We start from the raw sequence: 15594 nt of genomic DNA on the forward strand, positions 1-15594 counted from the left end.
GGTGCTGTAACCCCCGAAAGTACACTCCAGTCCAAACCAAAAAAAAATTATTTTCTGTGTTTGTGAATTGTGTGCGCAGTAGCCGCACGTGCATCAACAAAGTAGTGCCAAGCGTGCGCCTGTGTCATAAGTAAAGGGCCGGCTGGCTTGACCGTTAAGGGTGCTGTAACCCCCGAAAGTACACTCCAGTCCAAACCAAAAAAAAAATTATTTTCTGTGTTTGTGAATTGTGTGCGCAGTAGCCGCACGTGCATCAACAAAGTAGTGCCAAGCGTGCGCCTGTGTCATAAGTAAAGGGCCGGCTGGCTTGACCGTTAAGGGTGCTGTAACCCCCGAAAGTACACTCCAGTCCAAACCAAAAAAAAATTATTTTCTGTGTTTGTGAATTGTGTGCGCAGTAGCCGCACGTGCATCAACAAAGTAGTGCCAAGCGTGCACCTGTGTCATAAGTAAAGGGCCGGCTGGCTTGACCGTTAAGGGTGCTGTAACCCCCGAAAGTACACTCCAGTCCAAACCAAAAAAAAAATTATTTTCTGTGTTTGTGAATTGTGTGCGCAGTAGCCGCACGTGCATCAACAAAGTAGTGCCAAGCGTGCACCTGTGTCATAAGTAAAGGGCCGGCTGGCTTGACCGTTTAAGGGTGCTGTAACCCCCGAAAGTACACTCCAGTCCAAACCAAAAAAAAAATTATTTTCTGTGTTTGTGAATTGTGTGCGCAGTAGCCGCACGTGCATCAACAAAGTAGTGCCAAGCGTGCGCCTGTGTCATAAGTAAAGGGCCGGCTGGCTTGACCGTTAAAGGGTGCTGTAACCCCCAAAGTACACTCCAGTCCAAACCAAAAAAAAAAATATTTTCTGTGTTTGTGAATTGTGTGCGCAGTAGCCGCACGTGCATCAACAAAGTAGTGCCAAGCGTGCGCCTGTGTCATAAGTAAAGGGCCGGCTGGCTTGACCGTTAAAGGGTGCTGTAACCCCCGAAAGTACACTCCAGTCCAAACCAAAAAAAAATTATTTTCTGTGTTTGTGAATTGTGTGCGCAGTAGCCGCACGTGCATCAACAAAGTAGTGCCAAGCGTGCGCCTGTGTCATAAGTAAAGGGCCGGCTGGCTTGACCGTTAAAGGGTGCTGTAACCCCCGAAAGTACACTCCAGTCCAAACCAAAAAAAAATTATTTTCTGTGTTTGTGAATTGTGTGCGCAGTAGCCGCACGTGCATCAACAAAGTAGTGCCAAGCGTGCGCCTGTGTCATAAGTAAAGGGCCGGCTGGCTTGACCGTTAAAGGGTGCTGTAACCCACAAAGTACACTCCAGTCCAAACCCAAAAAAAAATTATTTTCTGTGTTTAGCCGCACGTATATATCAAATCGATATAACATAAATGGAGGACCAAACTTTCTCCGATAAAAATAAAATAGAGAAAGATCAAGAACCACTTCCTCCTAGTGCTGAAGCTGCTGCCACTAGTCATGACATAGACGATAACATGCCATCAACGTCGTCTGCCAAGGCCGATGCCCAATGTCATAGTAGAGGGCACATACAATCCCAAATGGCAAAGTTCAGGAAAATGACCTTGAAAAAGACATTTAAATCAGCTGAAGAGAAACGTAAACTTGCCAATATGCCATTTACGACACGGAGTGGCAAGGAACGGCTAAGGTCGATCCCTAGTATGTTCATGACTAGTGGTTCAGCTTCACATGACGATGGAAGCCCTCCTCCCACTAAAAAAATCAAAAGAGTTAAGCTGGCAAAAGCACAGCGAAGAACTGTGCTTTCTAAGAAGATATCACAAATCCCCAAGGAGAGTCCAAGTGTGGTGGTGGTTGCGATGCCTGACCTTCCCAGCACTGGACGGGAAGAGGTGGCTCTTTCCACCATTTGCACGCCCCCTGCAAGTGCTGAAAGGAGCACCCACAGTCCACTTGCTGATATGCAAATTGAAGATGTCACTGTTGAAGTACAACAGGATGAGGATACTGGTGTAGCTGGCGCTGAGGAGGAAGTTGGCGAGGAGGATTCTGATGGTGATGTGGTTTGTTTAAATCAGGCTCCGGGGGAGACAGTTGTTGTCCGTGGGATGAAAAAGCCCATCACGGTCATGCCTGGGCAGAAGACCAAACATTCCACCTCTTTGGTCTGGCAATATTTCTATCCAAATCCGGACAACAACTGTCTTGCCATATGTACCATATGTAAAGGTGAAATAAGTAGGGGTAGGGACGTCAACCACCTAGGAACATCCTCCCTTATACGGCACCTGCAGCGCGTTCATAAAAAGTTACTGTCAAGTTCAGAAACTTTGGCTAAGACCGTAAGCAGTCCAGGGACACCTAAATCCCGTTGTCCTGTTGTATCCAAGCGCCTGCAAACCACACCGTCAACTCCCTCCTCGTCAATTTCCTCCTTAGTTAGGATCGGAAGTAGTCCTGCAGGCCATGTCACTGGCATGACTGACTCTCCTATCCGGGATTCCTCCGGAGGATCCTGCATTGCTACGCCTACTGCTGCCGCTGCTGCTGTTGCTGCTGCTGGGAGTCGTTCATCATCCCAGAGAGGAAGTAGGAACACCACTACTTTTACTAAACAATTGACCCTCCAACAGTCCTTAGCGAGGAGGATGAAGTACGACAGCAGTCATCCTGAAGCAAAACGTATAACTGAGGCCTTGACTGCTATGTTGGTGTTAGACGTGCGTCCGGTATCCGCCATTAGTGCAGTGGGATTTAGACAATTGATGGAGGTAGTGTGTCCCCGGTTCCAAATCCCGTCTAGATTCCACTTCACTAGGCAGGCGATACCGAGACTGTACAGAAACGTCAGAAAAAGTGTCCTCAGTGTCCTGAAAAATGCCGTTGTACACAATGTCCACTTAACCACGGACATGTGGACAAGTGGAACAGGGCAGACTAAGGACTATATGACTGTGACAGCCCACTGGGTAGATGTATCACCTTACGCAGCAACAGCAGCAGCGTCACCAGTAGCAGCATCTCAGAAATGCCAGCTCGTTACAAGGCAGGCTACGCTGTGTATCACCGGTTTCAGTAAGAGGCACACCGCCGACAACCTCTTAGAGAAACTGAGGGAAATCATCGCCCAGTGGCTTACCCCACTTAGACTCTCCTGGGGATTTGTGATATCTGACAACGCCACCAATATTGTGCGGGCATTACATCTGGGCAAATTCCAGCACGTCCCATGTTTTGCTCACACAATAAACTTGGTGGTGCAGAATTTTCTGAAAAGCGACAGGGGCGTGCAGGAGACGCTTTGGGTGGCCCGAAAAATTTCTGGCCACTTTCGCCATTCAGCGACTGCGTGCCGAAGACTGGAGCGCCAGCAAACACTCTTGAACCTGCCCCGCCATCACCTGAAGCAAGAGGTTGTGACGCGGTGGAACTCAACCCTCTATATGCTTCAGAGGATGGAGGAGCAGCAAAAGGCCATACAAGCCTATACATCCACCTATGACATAGGCAAAGGAGGGGGTATGCACCTGACTCAAGCGCAGTGGAGAATGATTTCCGTGTTGTGCAAGGTTCTCCAGCCCTTCGAACTTGCCACACGTGAAGTCAGTTCAGACACTGCCAGCTTGAGTCAGGTCATTCCCCTCATCAGGCTTTTGCAGAAGCAGCTGGAGAAAGTGAAGGAGGAGCTAAGACGGAGCGATTCCGCTCGGCATGTGGGACTTGTGGATGAAGCCCTTCATTCGCTTTGCCAGGATTCCAGGGTGGTCAATCTGTTGAAATCAGACCACTACGTTTTGGCCACCGTGCTCGATCCTAGGTTTAAAGCCTATGTGGTGTCTCTCTTTCCGGCCGACACAAGCCTGCAGAGGTGCAAAGACCTGCTGGTGAACACACTGTCAGCTGAAGCGGAACGTGACACGTCAACGGCTCCTTCTTCATTTTCTCCTGCAACTGGGGCTGCCAGGAAAAAACTTAGGTATCCTAAGCAACCCGCTGGCGGTGATGCAGGGCAGGCAGGACCAAGTTTGGACATCTGGTCCGGACTGAAGGACCTGGCAACAATTTCTGACATGTCTACTGTCACTGCATATGATACTGTCACCATTGACAGAATGGTGGAGGATTACATCGGTGACAGCATCCAAGTAGGCATGGCAGACAGTCCATACCTGTACTGGCAGGAAAAAGAGGCAATTTGGAGGCCCCTGTACAAACTGGCTCTATTTTACCTGAGTTGCCCCCCCTCCAGTGTGTACTCCGAAAGAGTGTTTAGTGCAGCCGGGAACCTTGTCAGCGAAAGGCGTAGGAGGTTGCTTCCACAGAATGTGGAGAAGATGATGTTCATCAAAATGAATTATCAGCTCTTCCAGGGAGACCAGCCTCCAGAAGGTACAGAGGGACCTGTGGTGGTGGATTCAAGTGGGGACGAGTTAATACTTTGTGAGGATGAGGATGTACACACTGAAGAGGGTGAGGAATCGGTGGATGAGGATGACATCTTGCCTCCATAGAGCCAGTTTGTGCAGGGACACATTAATTGCCAGCTTGTTTTGTGGGGGCCCAAACGAACCAATCATTTCAGCCACAGTTGTGTGGCAGACCCTGGCGCTGAAATGATTGGTTTGTTAAAGTGTGCATGTCCTGTTTATACAACATAAGGGTGGGTGGGAGGGCCCAAGGACAATTCCATCTTGCACCTCTTTTTTTTCTTTGCATTATGTACAGTTTGGGGCCTAGTTTTTCAAACTGCCATCCTGTCTGCCACTGCAGTTTCACGCCTAGATGGGTCACGTGTTTGTGCCGCCCACTCGTGTCGCTTAGCATAGTCATCCAGCTACCTCGGTGCAACGTTTTGGACATAAAAACACTATTGTGAGGTGTGAGGTGTTCTGAATAGACTGGAAATGAGTGGAAATTAAGGTTATTGAGGTTAATAATAGCATAGGAGCAGAAAAACCTACAAATTCTGTGATTTTAGCTGTTTTTATGCTTTTTTAAAAAAAAATACAGATCCAAAACACAAAACCCAGAACCCAAAACACGGAAGGGTGGTTTTGGCAAAACCAATCCAGATCCAAAACACGAAGAAAGATCCAGATCCAAAACCAAAACACAAAACACGAAAAGTGGCCGGTGCACACCCCTAACACAAACACAGAAAATATTTTTTTATTTTTGCTGGAGAGTAGTGCACTTTGTGGGTTACACCACCCTTTAAGAAATGAGCCAGCCGGCTCTTTACTTATGGGACACAGGCGCACGCTTGGCGCTGCTCCTTTGTTGATGCACGTGCAGCCACAGTGCACACAAGTCACAAACACAGAAAATATATATTTTTTTGTTTTGGAGTGTACTTTTGGGGTTACAGAACCCTTTAACGGTCAAGCCAGCCGGCCCTTTACTTATGACACAGGCGCACGCTTGGCACTACTTTGTTGATGCACGTGCGGCTACTGCGCACACAATTCACAAACACAGAAAATAATTTTTTTCTTGGTTTGGACTGGAGTGTACTTTCGGGGGTTACAGCACCCTTAATGGTCAAGCCAGCCGGCCCTTTACTTATGACACAGGCGCACGCTTGGCACTACTTTGTTGATGCACGTGCGGCTACTGCGCACACAATTCACAAACACAGAAAATAATTTTTTTTGGGTTTGGACTGGAGTGTACTTTCGGGGGTTACAGCACCCTTTAACGGTCAAGCCAGCCGGCCCTTTACTTATGACACAGGCGCACGCTTGGCACTACTTTGTTGATGCACGTGCGGCTACTGCGCACACAATTCACAAACACAGAAAATAATTTTTTTTTGGTTTGGACTGGAGTGTACTTTCGGGGGTTACAGCACCCTTTAACGGTCAAGCCAGCCGGCCCTTTACTTATGACACAGGCGCACGCTTGGCACTACTTTGTTGATGCACGTGCGGCTACTGCGCACACAATTCACAAACACAGAAAATAATTTTTTTTTTGGTTTGGACTGGAGTGTACTTTCGGGGGTTACAGCACCCTTTAACGGTCAAGCCAGCCGGCCCTTTACTTATGACACAGGCGCACGCTTGGCACTACTTTGTTGAAGCACGTGCGGCTACTGCGCACACAATTCACAAACACAGAAAATAATTTTTTTTTTGGTTTGGACTGGAGTGTACTCTCGGGGGTTACAGCACCCTTAACGGTCAAGCCAGCTGGCCCTTTACTTATGACACAGGCGCACGCTTGGCACTACTTTGTTGATGCACGTGCGGCTACTGCGCACACAATTCACAAACACAGAAAATAATTTTTTTTGGGTTTGGACTGGAGTGTACTTTCGGGGGTTACAGCACCCTTTAACGGTCAAGCCAGCCGGCCCTTTACTTATGACACAGGCGCACGCTTGGCACTACTTTGTTGATGCACGTGCGGCTACTGCGCACACAATTCACAAACACAGAAAATAATTTTTTTTTTGGTTTGGACTGGAGTGTACTTTCGGGGGTTACAGCACCCTTAACGGTCAAGCCAGCCGGCCCTTTACTTATGACACAGGCGCACGCTTGGCACTACTTTGTTGATGCACGTGCGGCTACTGCGCACACAATTCACAAACACAGAAAATAATTTTTTTTTGGTTTGGACTGGAGTGTACTTTCGGGGGTTACAGCACCCTTTAACGGTCAAGCCAGCCGGCCCTTTACTTATGACACAGGCGCACGCTTGGCACTACTTTGTTGATGCACGTGCGGCTACTGCGCACACAATTCACAAACACAGAAAATAATTTTTTTTTTTGTTTGAACTGGAGTGTACTTTCGGGGGTTACAGCACCCTTAACGGTCAAGCCAGCCAGCCCTTTACTTATGACACAGGCGCACGCTTGGCACTACTTTGTTGATGCACGTGCGGCTACTGCGCACACAATTCACAAACACAGAAAATAATTTTTTTTTTGGTTTGGACTGGAGTGTACTTTCGGGGGTTACAGCACCCTTTAACGGACAAGCCAGCCGGCCTTTTACTTATGGGACACAGGCGCACGCTTGGCACTACTTTGTTGATGCACGTGCGGCTACTGCGCACACAATTCACAAACACAGAAAATAATTTTTTTTTTGGTTTGGACTGGAGTGTACTTTCGGGGGTTACAGCACCCTTAACGGTCAAGCCAGCCGGCCCTTTACTTATGACACAGGCGCACGCTTGGCACTACTTTGTTGATGCACGTGCGGCTACTGCGCACACAATTCACAAACACAGAAAATAATTTTTTTTTGGTTTGGACTGGAGTGTACTTTCGGGGGTTACAGCACCCTTTAACGGTCAAGCCAGCCGGCCCTTTACTTATGACACAGGCGCACGCTTGGCACTACTTTGTTGATGCACGTGCGGCTACTGCGCACACAATTCACAAACACAGAAAATATATTATTTTTTTAGCACTTGGGGGAGCACCCCTGATGGACAGAGCACCCCCTGGACAACACTACAGCACCCCTTTAGGACTGGGACACTGCACAGGACTTTGGAGTGGACACAGCCCCTATGGAGAACTGACTGCACAACACAGTCCAGCCAGCCCCTATGGACTTTGAAGTAGTGGACACAGCCCCTATTAACAACAGCAGCACAGCACAACACAGCCAGCCCCTATGGACTTTGAAGTAGTGGACAACAGCAGCACTACACTACACTACACTACACAGCACTAACTCCCACCCTCCCTCTTCACTGTCCACAGCCGAGTGAGAAAATGGCGCCGACGCGGGTACCTTATATAGGATCCAAAACCCGCGAGACTCGGAAGGCGGGATGATGACGTTTTGCCTCGATGTCAGATCCGAGTCAGGCGGGAAAAGTCGAGCCTGACTCGGATCGGACTCGGATCGGGGGGGCTCGGGGGGGTTCGGATTTCAGAAATCCGAACCCGCTCACCCCTAACTAAATATAGCCCCAAACCTACTGTTATCCTTTGTTTGAACAAAATGTTAGGAGCGCATACTGAAACCTGCCCTGCAGCAGAGTATAATGTGTACTTAATGAGCATTATATTGTACAAAATTGATGCATCTATCACATTTACAAGCCTTTGTTGAAATGTTAAATAAGCTTTTAATAATTCCATTGCCAACAGTGCCTGCAATCTAAAGTAGTAACTCTGCACCAGGAACAAAAGTGCCTCACCCTATCCTGATTAGCTAAACGGTTTTTACTACTCATTATTACCAAAATGGGGTGTGGTATATTAATTTTTTTTGTAAGGGGCTTAGCCGTGCCCCAAATAGACCACGCCCCCTACTGCACCTGGGCCTGGAGCTGCTCCCTACAGGCCTGATGACAATGTCATTATGACCTATTTCGGGAAATTGTCCAGAATTGAAGCACATGTGGGCCTCCACTAACCAATAAACATGTTAGGGACCTTCCTGAAGAAAGAATTTCTGGCGACAGTGATCATTACATGTATGCAATCTTAAATTATCTCACATCAAAATTCTTATTAAATCACACAACATAAAAATGCAAATATGATGTAACCTATAGCAACATATGCTACGCTAGTTTTGATCAGACAAGTAGAAGTAGGTCAAATTAAAGTGAATGTATGATATTCAGACCCACTCTTTTTGCATGAAAAGCCCATAGCAAGCACGAATGTTCACTGTATGAAGTTAGTTGCTGGCAAACAAATACTGAAAACATTTATGTATCAATATATCTCCCAACATGCAAAATTATAAAATTGTATAAAATAAGCCCCACTTTCTAGTCCACCCAAACTGTGCTACAACAAGAATATTTAATGCGTACTCTTTTGAGTAATGTAAAAAAATAGCACTTTGCTGAAAAACCCATCAAATGATATTTTCTCTCTATTTCTCCAGGGGTAATATGAAATATTTATTTACATTGATAACATGTCTCCTGTGTTTGAAACACCAGCAGAGTGCACCAGCATCAGCAGAATTAGGAGCAAGTTCTCTCAGCAAGGACATGAAAGGTAATATTATTATTACTACAATCCCACAATAGCATAATACATTCTTCAATATCATTTCATATAACAAGAGACTAAGCCAGTGTTTATAAGCCATGGATTTAGGCGTTTAAAAACAAAGTGAGTTTTGCATGAAACAGAGACTAACTTTGCCATTTACTGTAATTCAAGTAGAACTTAAACCACATGAAAATGCTGTTTTGCCCAAAGTTTGTGTCTCCGTGGAGCAGTCTGGTTCAATGATTATGTTCAACAGAAAAAAAAAACATTCCTCCATACAGACACAGACATCAGATCATCACTGTAGTTGTTTTGAAGAATGTTCATTTTTGGAGCCACATTGACTTCAGTGGGAACTTGAAAAGATCACATCAGTGCCTTGATCCCGTTACAATTAACTGAATGTTTGTTTATTCATATGCTTATTATAATTGACTCGTGCCTTGTGTGTGATACTTGAAAGTGACAGTTGGTGAGGTGAATAGGGTTCTACCACCAATGGTTGATGATTCCTAAACATCCATGGGAAACTCTCAATGGTTGAACCATCGATTCTTCACTGCCACATAGATCAAGACTGCGAATGCACATACCATGACCACCATCACCCTTCTGACCTCTGCCATCCAATCCATGCCATTGGGGAGCTCCTATAAACTAATCACTATCAGCAACAAACCATCAATTGTTGTTAATTATCACTGAATGATAACCATCTCTAGAGATGCGTCCTGCTCCACAGGAAGAATCATCTAGTAAAACTCAATCTGCAATAATATAAAACCTTCTTTAACTTTAATATTCCTGGACAGGGGTGGGTATATTACTTAGAAAACCAAAATATAGACATTCAAAACATAGACACCATAATTCGGCAGGTATAATATTTAAACAACCAAAATGTCGACGTACTATATGTCTACAAGCAATATGTAGACAGTCAAAATGTTGACAGGGACATAATGTAATGTAGACATGGACATAATACAGACAATTAATATGCTGATAGAGCCAGCTGTAACTTTGATTGCAGGTTACACTATGTACAAAAAATAGATGTAAATCACCTCCTAGCGCTCCCCCAATCACAAGTGCACATAAGTGACAGGAAATGAGAAATAATCACCATAAATCGGATCCACATAACCATCTAGAATTCACAGTCTTTAATGGTAAATTAAAAAAGTGAATCTTGTCCTCCAAATAATATGCGCTGATCACAGCAATCCTCATATATGAAAATATAAAGAAAATACAGACATAGTGTAGATCAAACTAAAAACATATTCTGTTTAATAATAAGGTACACTCACAAATTGTAGAACACAATCAGGCATGTAAAATTTATTTAAAAGTGGCAATGCAGCAACATTCACATCTGCTCCTTTCTTGTGATCCTTGGATGGTAAAAGGAAGGCAAAGAACACCGGCTCCGGATGCAGGAGTATGCCCAAGATGAAGCAAGTGAAGTCAGTTGTCCACCACACAATAATCAATGCAAACTTCAAAGCCCACGCTTAACGCGTTTCAGACATATTAGTCCTTCTTCAGAAGCTTCTACAATTTGTGAGTGTACCTTATTATTAAACAGAATATGTTTTTAGTTTGATCTACACTATGTCTGTATTTTCTTTATATTTTCATATATGAGGATTGCTGTGATCAGCGCATATTATTTGGAGGACAAGATTTACTTTGTTCATTTACCATTAAAGACTGCAAATTCTAGATGGTTATGTGATCCTATATCAAGTGGATCCGATTTATGGTGATTATTTCTCTTTTCCTGTCACTTATGTGCACTTATGATTGGGGGAACGCTAGGAGGTGATTTACATCTATTTTTTGTGCATGTTTTTTGGAGTAGTGGGTGTCTACTCATTTGTATTTTCACCCTTTGCTGCATCCCTGATTTTATTGCGCACTTGTTATCACCCTTTTCTAGGTTACACTATGTGCAGTGACCTATATTGTCAATGTCGACATTTTGTTTGTTGACCTTTTGATTTGTTCAAAATGTTGACATGCAAAATATAGACTTGCTTATATTATCAGTTCAGCATTTTGATTGTCTATATTTTCATATGTTCAAATGTCGACACTCAAAATGTCGACATGCCTATATTTTGACTGCAGGCTAGACCACTTAATGTGCAGTTACCTACTGTATATGGTGACAGGCACCTTCTAATTGCAATACTAACTTGTCTAAATATAATCTACTGCCATTGCTAAATAGTTTAAGATTGTCAGTTGTGTACTTGTCAAGCTATTCAACATTTATTGCAGTTTAGGTCCTGCAACATGCCTTGTGTAAATTCCTCACATTTTAACAATTACAGACATCTTATGCCGGGTATCCACTACCCGATTACATAGAGCGATTGCACGATTACGATATCGCTCTATGTAATCGGGCACACATCGGGGATGTAAATGTCGGAAACGACCAGCGATGCACTTTCCCGCTGGTCGTTTCCGACATCAATCATCGCCTGAACATGCTGGTGAACCTGACGACAACGTCAGGTTGAGCATGTTAGGGGATGATTGATGTGCCTACACTGAATGACTGATCATTCAGTGTAGGCAGACCACCAGACTGTGAAACGACTGCACGATTACAATGTCGTAATCGTGCAGTCATTTCTATGTATGCTAGTGGATGTGCCCCATTACCTTTGTAGAACAACAGTGTTGGCACTGCTCAATGTAACAATTAATTGACACATGAGTAAAAAAATATAGAGAAGAACTAACATTTAGAAAATGTAATGCAATACATAGTACACAGTTAGAGTTTAGATACTACAAGTCTAATATTGTAGTAACATTCCTGTAGCTACAGTACATTATTTTATTTGTTTGCAAATAGTTAAACTCAAAACATGTGATTCATTGCAATATTACATATTTCTTTAATTAATTGTGCTTGTTTCAACAATGAGTCAAATTTGCTGCTCTGTAGAGAACAATAAAAGACCGCGTACACAAATCATAGAAAAGTAAATTACTTAATTCATCTCTGTATTCATACCACATGAAGTAGCTTCAAAAGTCATGATTGGCCCTTGCTAGCTTGTGAGATATCACTCCTTACATGACTTTCAGGGGATACTTAATCTTGGTTTCATAAATGTGATAGCCATTTCAAATGCTCACAGCCATTGTTGTACTACCCTTTTCCCTTTAGTCACAACATGTATTATGGCCATATTAATTGTAAAAAAAACAAACAAAAGTGATGACAATTTACTATTGTCGCAGAAAAGATTTAGGGAGTTTGTACTTTTCAGTGGTGACGGGGCTGCTAGACTCTCCAATGCTCATATGGTGTTGGTTTGTGAGAGCATTGACCTCTCTGATGGTCGAAGGGGGTGTTATCCTCTACAATATTTGAGCAGCTCCTAACCCCCTTAATGTTCAAGAGGCACTAGCCTTTCTGATTGTCGAGGTGGTGCTCTTTTCCCTAATGTCTGAGGTGGTGCTGGCCTCTTCAGTGGTCCAGAGGGATCTAACCTCTCCAGTGATCAAGGGGTACTGGCTAATCTGAAATACAAGTGGGATCTAGCCTGTCTTATGGTTGTGGGGATTCTGGCCGTTCTGATGGTTGAGGAGGCATTCTTTTCTCCAGTGGTTGAGGGAATTATGGTCTCTCTAACAGCGAAGGAGGTGCTAGCCTTTACGATGGTCAAGGGGGTGCTAGCCTCCCTGATGATTAAGGTTGATCTTGCCTCTTTGACGGTCAAGTTAGTTCTTGAGTCTTTGATGGCCAAGCGTGCTGGCCTCGTTGATGGTAAAGAGGGTGGTGGCCTCTCTTGTAATCATCGTGTTGGCATTTATGATAGCCAAGTGGGTGTTGTCCTGTCTGATGGTCAAGTTGGCCCTTTATCTTTTGATGGCCAAGAGGCGCTCGGCTTTTTGATGGTAAAGAGTGTGCTGGCCTCACTGATGGCCAGCACATGTGAGTACTTGCCACACTAATAGTCATGTAGTATGCCTCTCTGATGGTCAAGGGGGCTCTGACCTTTCTGATAGTTAAGGGGGTGCTGACCTCTCTAAAAGTCATGGGGTGCTGGTATTTACCATGGACAAGTGATCCTCTCTTCTACAATGGCTAAAGGGGGACTTTCATATCTAATTGTCATGGGGTGCTGTCCTCTCTGATGGTCAAGGGGGCACTCTCCATTACAATTGTTAAGGGGGCTCTGAACTCCCTGACACTCAAGGTGGTTCTGGCCTCTTTAATAGTCAAGAGGATACAGGCCTGTCTGATAGTCAATGAGGTGTTGGCCTTTCTGGTGGACAAGGGAGTGCTGGCCTCATTGAATGTCATGGGGGTACTCTTATTATATATGGTCAAAGTTTCTCTGGGCTCTCCGATGATTAAGGTGGCTCTGGCCTCTCCAATGGTCAAAGTGGCTCTAGCTTGTCCAATGGGGAAACTGTTCTCTATCATAATCATGGGGGTAATGGTCTCATCATTTCTGAGAGGGGATGCTGGCCTCTCCCAAGGTCAAAGGGGTGCTCATCTCTACAATGGTCAATGGAACTCTGGGCTCTCCAATTATCAAGTTGGTTCTGGCCCCTCCACTAATCAAAGTTGCTCTGGCCTCTGTGATGGTCAAGGGGATGCTGCCCTCTTTGATAGTCAAGAATACTATCATCTACAATGGTCAAAGGGCCTCTGGGCTTTCCGATGGCCAAATTGGCAGGTAGCTCTGGGCTTTCCAATGGTCAAGGTGGCTCTGGCCTCTGCAATGGTCAAAAGGGTGCTGGCCTCTACGATAAGTGGTGGGATAAATGAAAAAGTCCTTTTTGTCTATTAACTATTCCATATTTTAAATGTTGCACTCCACAAATGGGAAAACAATAGAAAAACTACTTGTATGTTCATTTATTCCAGAGTCTAATGTGTAAATGGCAAAGAGAACCTGATAAATAATATAAAGATGTTAAACTGCATATTTGGCTAAGGTGTAACCCAGTGGGACTAACTAATACAAAACCAAAACACAAATCTACAGATAATGTGCACAACCACAGACTACTGAAAAATAGTTTGAAAAAAATAAGATGTCCAGTCAAAATTTGATTTACTCCCCATATACCCCAATTAGAACATGGGACCCCTGCAGTTCTGAAGAAACGTACTCCTGCTAATACCAATAATGGTAATTTACTCAAGACTTACACCATGAAGAAGTTTGAATGCATAAAAGACTTAGTGCACCATATTAATACAGCTGCCATGGCACCTATCCAATCAGTTATATTAAGGCAAAACATTAAGAAATAGTTCACTCAAACTTATATAGGGTGGTAAAATGACCATGCTAATGATATGTACCATGCTAAGGAACTGTATAGACGCAGAACAGGAGATCCCCACAGATCAGAGGAACTCTATGCGGTTGCACTCTTATTAATGGGCTTCTTTATTTGTTTTTGTTTTGTAATGGAGTAAATTGAGAAGTATATTTAACTTCTAGCATTTATCTATACCAGAGGTTCCCAAACGCGGTCCTCAAGGTTCCCCAACAGTACAGGTTTTAGAGATATCCATGGTTGAGCACAGGTGTTAAATCAAATTGGCTTAGGTACTAATTCAGTCACCTGTGCTCAAGCATGGATATCTCTAAAACCTGTACTGTTGGAGAGCCTTGAGGACTGTGTTTGGGAACCTCTGATCTATACCGCAGCTGTAAATTCATGATGTTCCTGCTAAGTGTGAAAAAACATTTACTAGAGCTCTTTATAGCTCTGCGTGGTTATTTAGAAATATTAATTAGTATCTGCTTGTATCCAGCACTTTCACAATGTGGGGAGGAGCATGTGGAGCAAGAAGTAATGAAAGCCTTGCTGGGTGTAAAGCAAATGAAGAACATTGTGGAAATAAATGAAGAGAAACATGAAAATTTACTGAAATCACTTGAGAAAACAAAAGAAGACAAAGTGGTAACATCTTTTACTTATATGATATGAGTCTGGTCTACCATGTTCCTGAAAATGCAGAATAATATTGCTTATTGGCAATATTATCCAATCTTAGGTTAAATTTGCTAAGCGTCGGCTTTGCTGTCTATTTGAAAGCGACGGGCATCGACGGCAAATTGCAGTGTATTAAACAGTATTTACTATGCATCAATTCTTACTTTTCAGTCATCAATATCCGTCGAGTTTCAAGCCCTTTTTCTGCTGCAAATCTACCAACAATCCATTTGTCAATCTGTGTCGGCTTTAAGGCACTACACAGATCACTATGATCTGTGCAGGCTTTGTTTTTGTAAAAAGCCTTAAAAGTATAAAATAGGAGGGAAAAATGGCATGTATTCCACCATATTTTCCAACAACCACAAAGCTCGACCAGCCAGGGCAGTTGATGCTATAAGCAGGGTGTCCCACAGGCTGTGGTCCCCCTGCAATAATGGCAACCAGCCATCAACTGGTCAGCCCAGGACTGGAATCCCTAGGGAAGTGGGAACCCCCCTAAAAATGGTGTCCCCGTCTCCCCAAGGAGCACCAGCCCTGGGCTGAAAGCTTCTCTGCACTCCATGGCTTTGGAGGTAATAGTGTAATTAAAGATTAAATAATATTGTTCTTGTCATGCTCGTGGATTTTTAATTTTAAATGAATTGATTTAC

At 44.1% G+C, this 15594-nt stretch overlaps 1 protein-coding gene across 1 annotated transcript in view; it reads left to right on the top strand.

Moving 5' to 3' along the window:
- Positions 1–8844: 8844 nt before the first annotated feature.
- The window catches only part of CLUL1 (clusterin like 1), a 64550-nt gene continuing 57800 nt past the window's right edge, over positions 8845–15594 (top strand). Inside the window, exons 1-2 of the mRNA XM_088469800.1 lie at positions 8845–8953; positions 14760–14908. Of these exons, the coding sequence (XP_088325926.1) occupies positions 8845–8953; positions 14760–14908 (258 nt within the window). The remainder of the gene's footprint in view (positions 8954–14759; positions 14909–15594) is intronic.

Source organism: Taudactylus pleione, unplaced genomic scaffold (genome assembly GCF_031769625.1).
Source record: "Taudactylus pleione unplaced genomic scaffold, aTauple2 ptg000093l, whole genome shotgun sequence".
Lineage (NCBI taxonomy): Eukaryota > Metazoa > Chordata > Amphibia > Anura > Myobatrachidae > Taudactylus > Taudactylus pleione.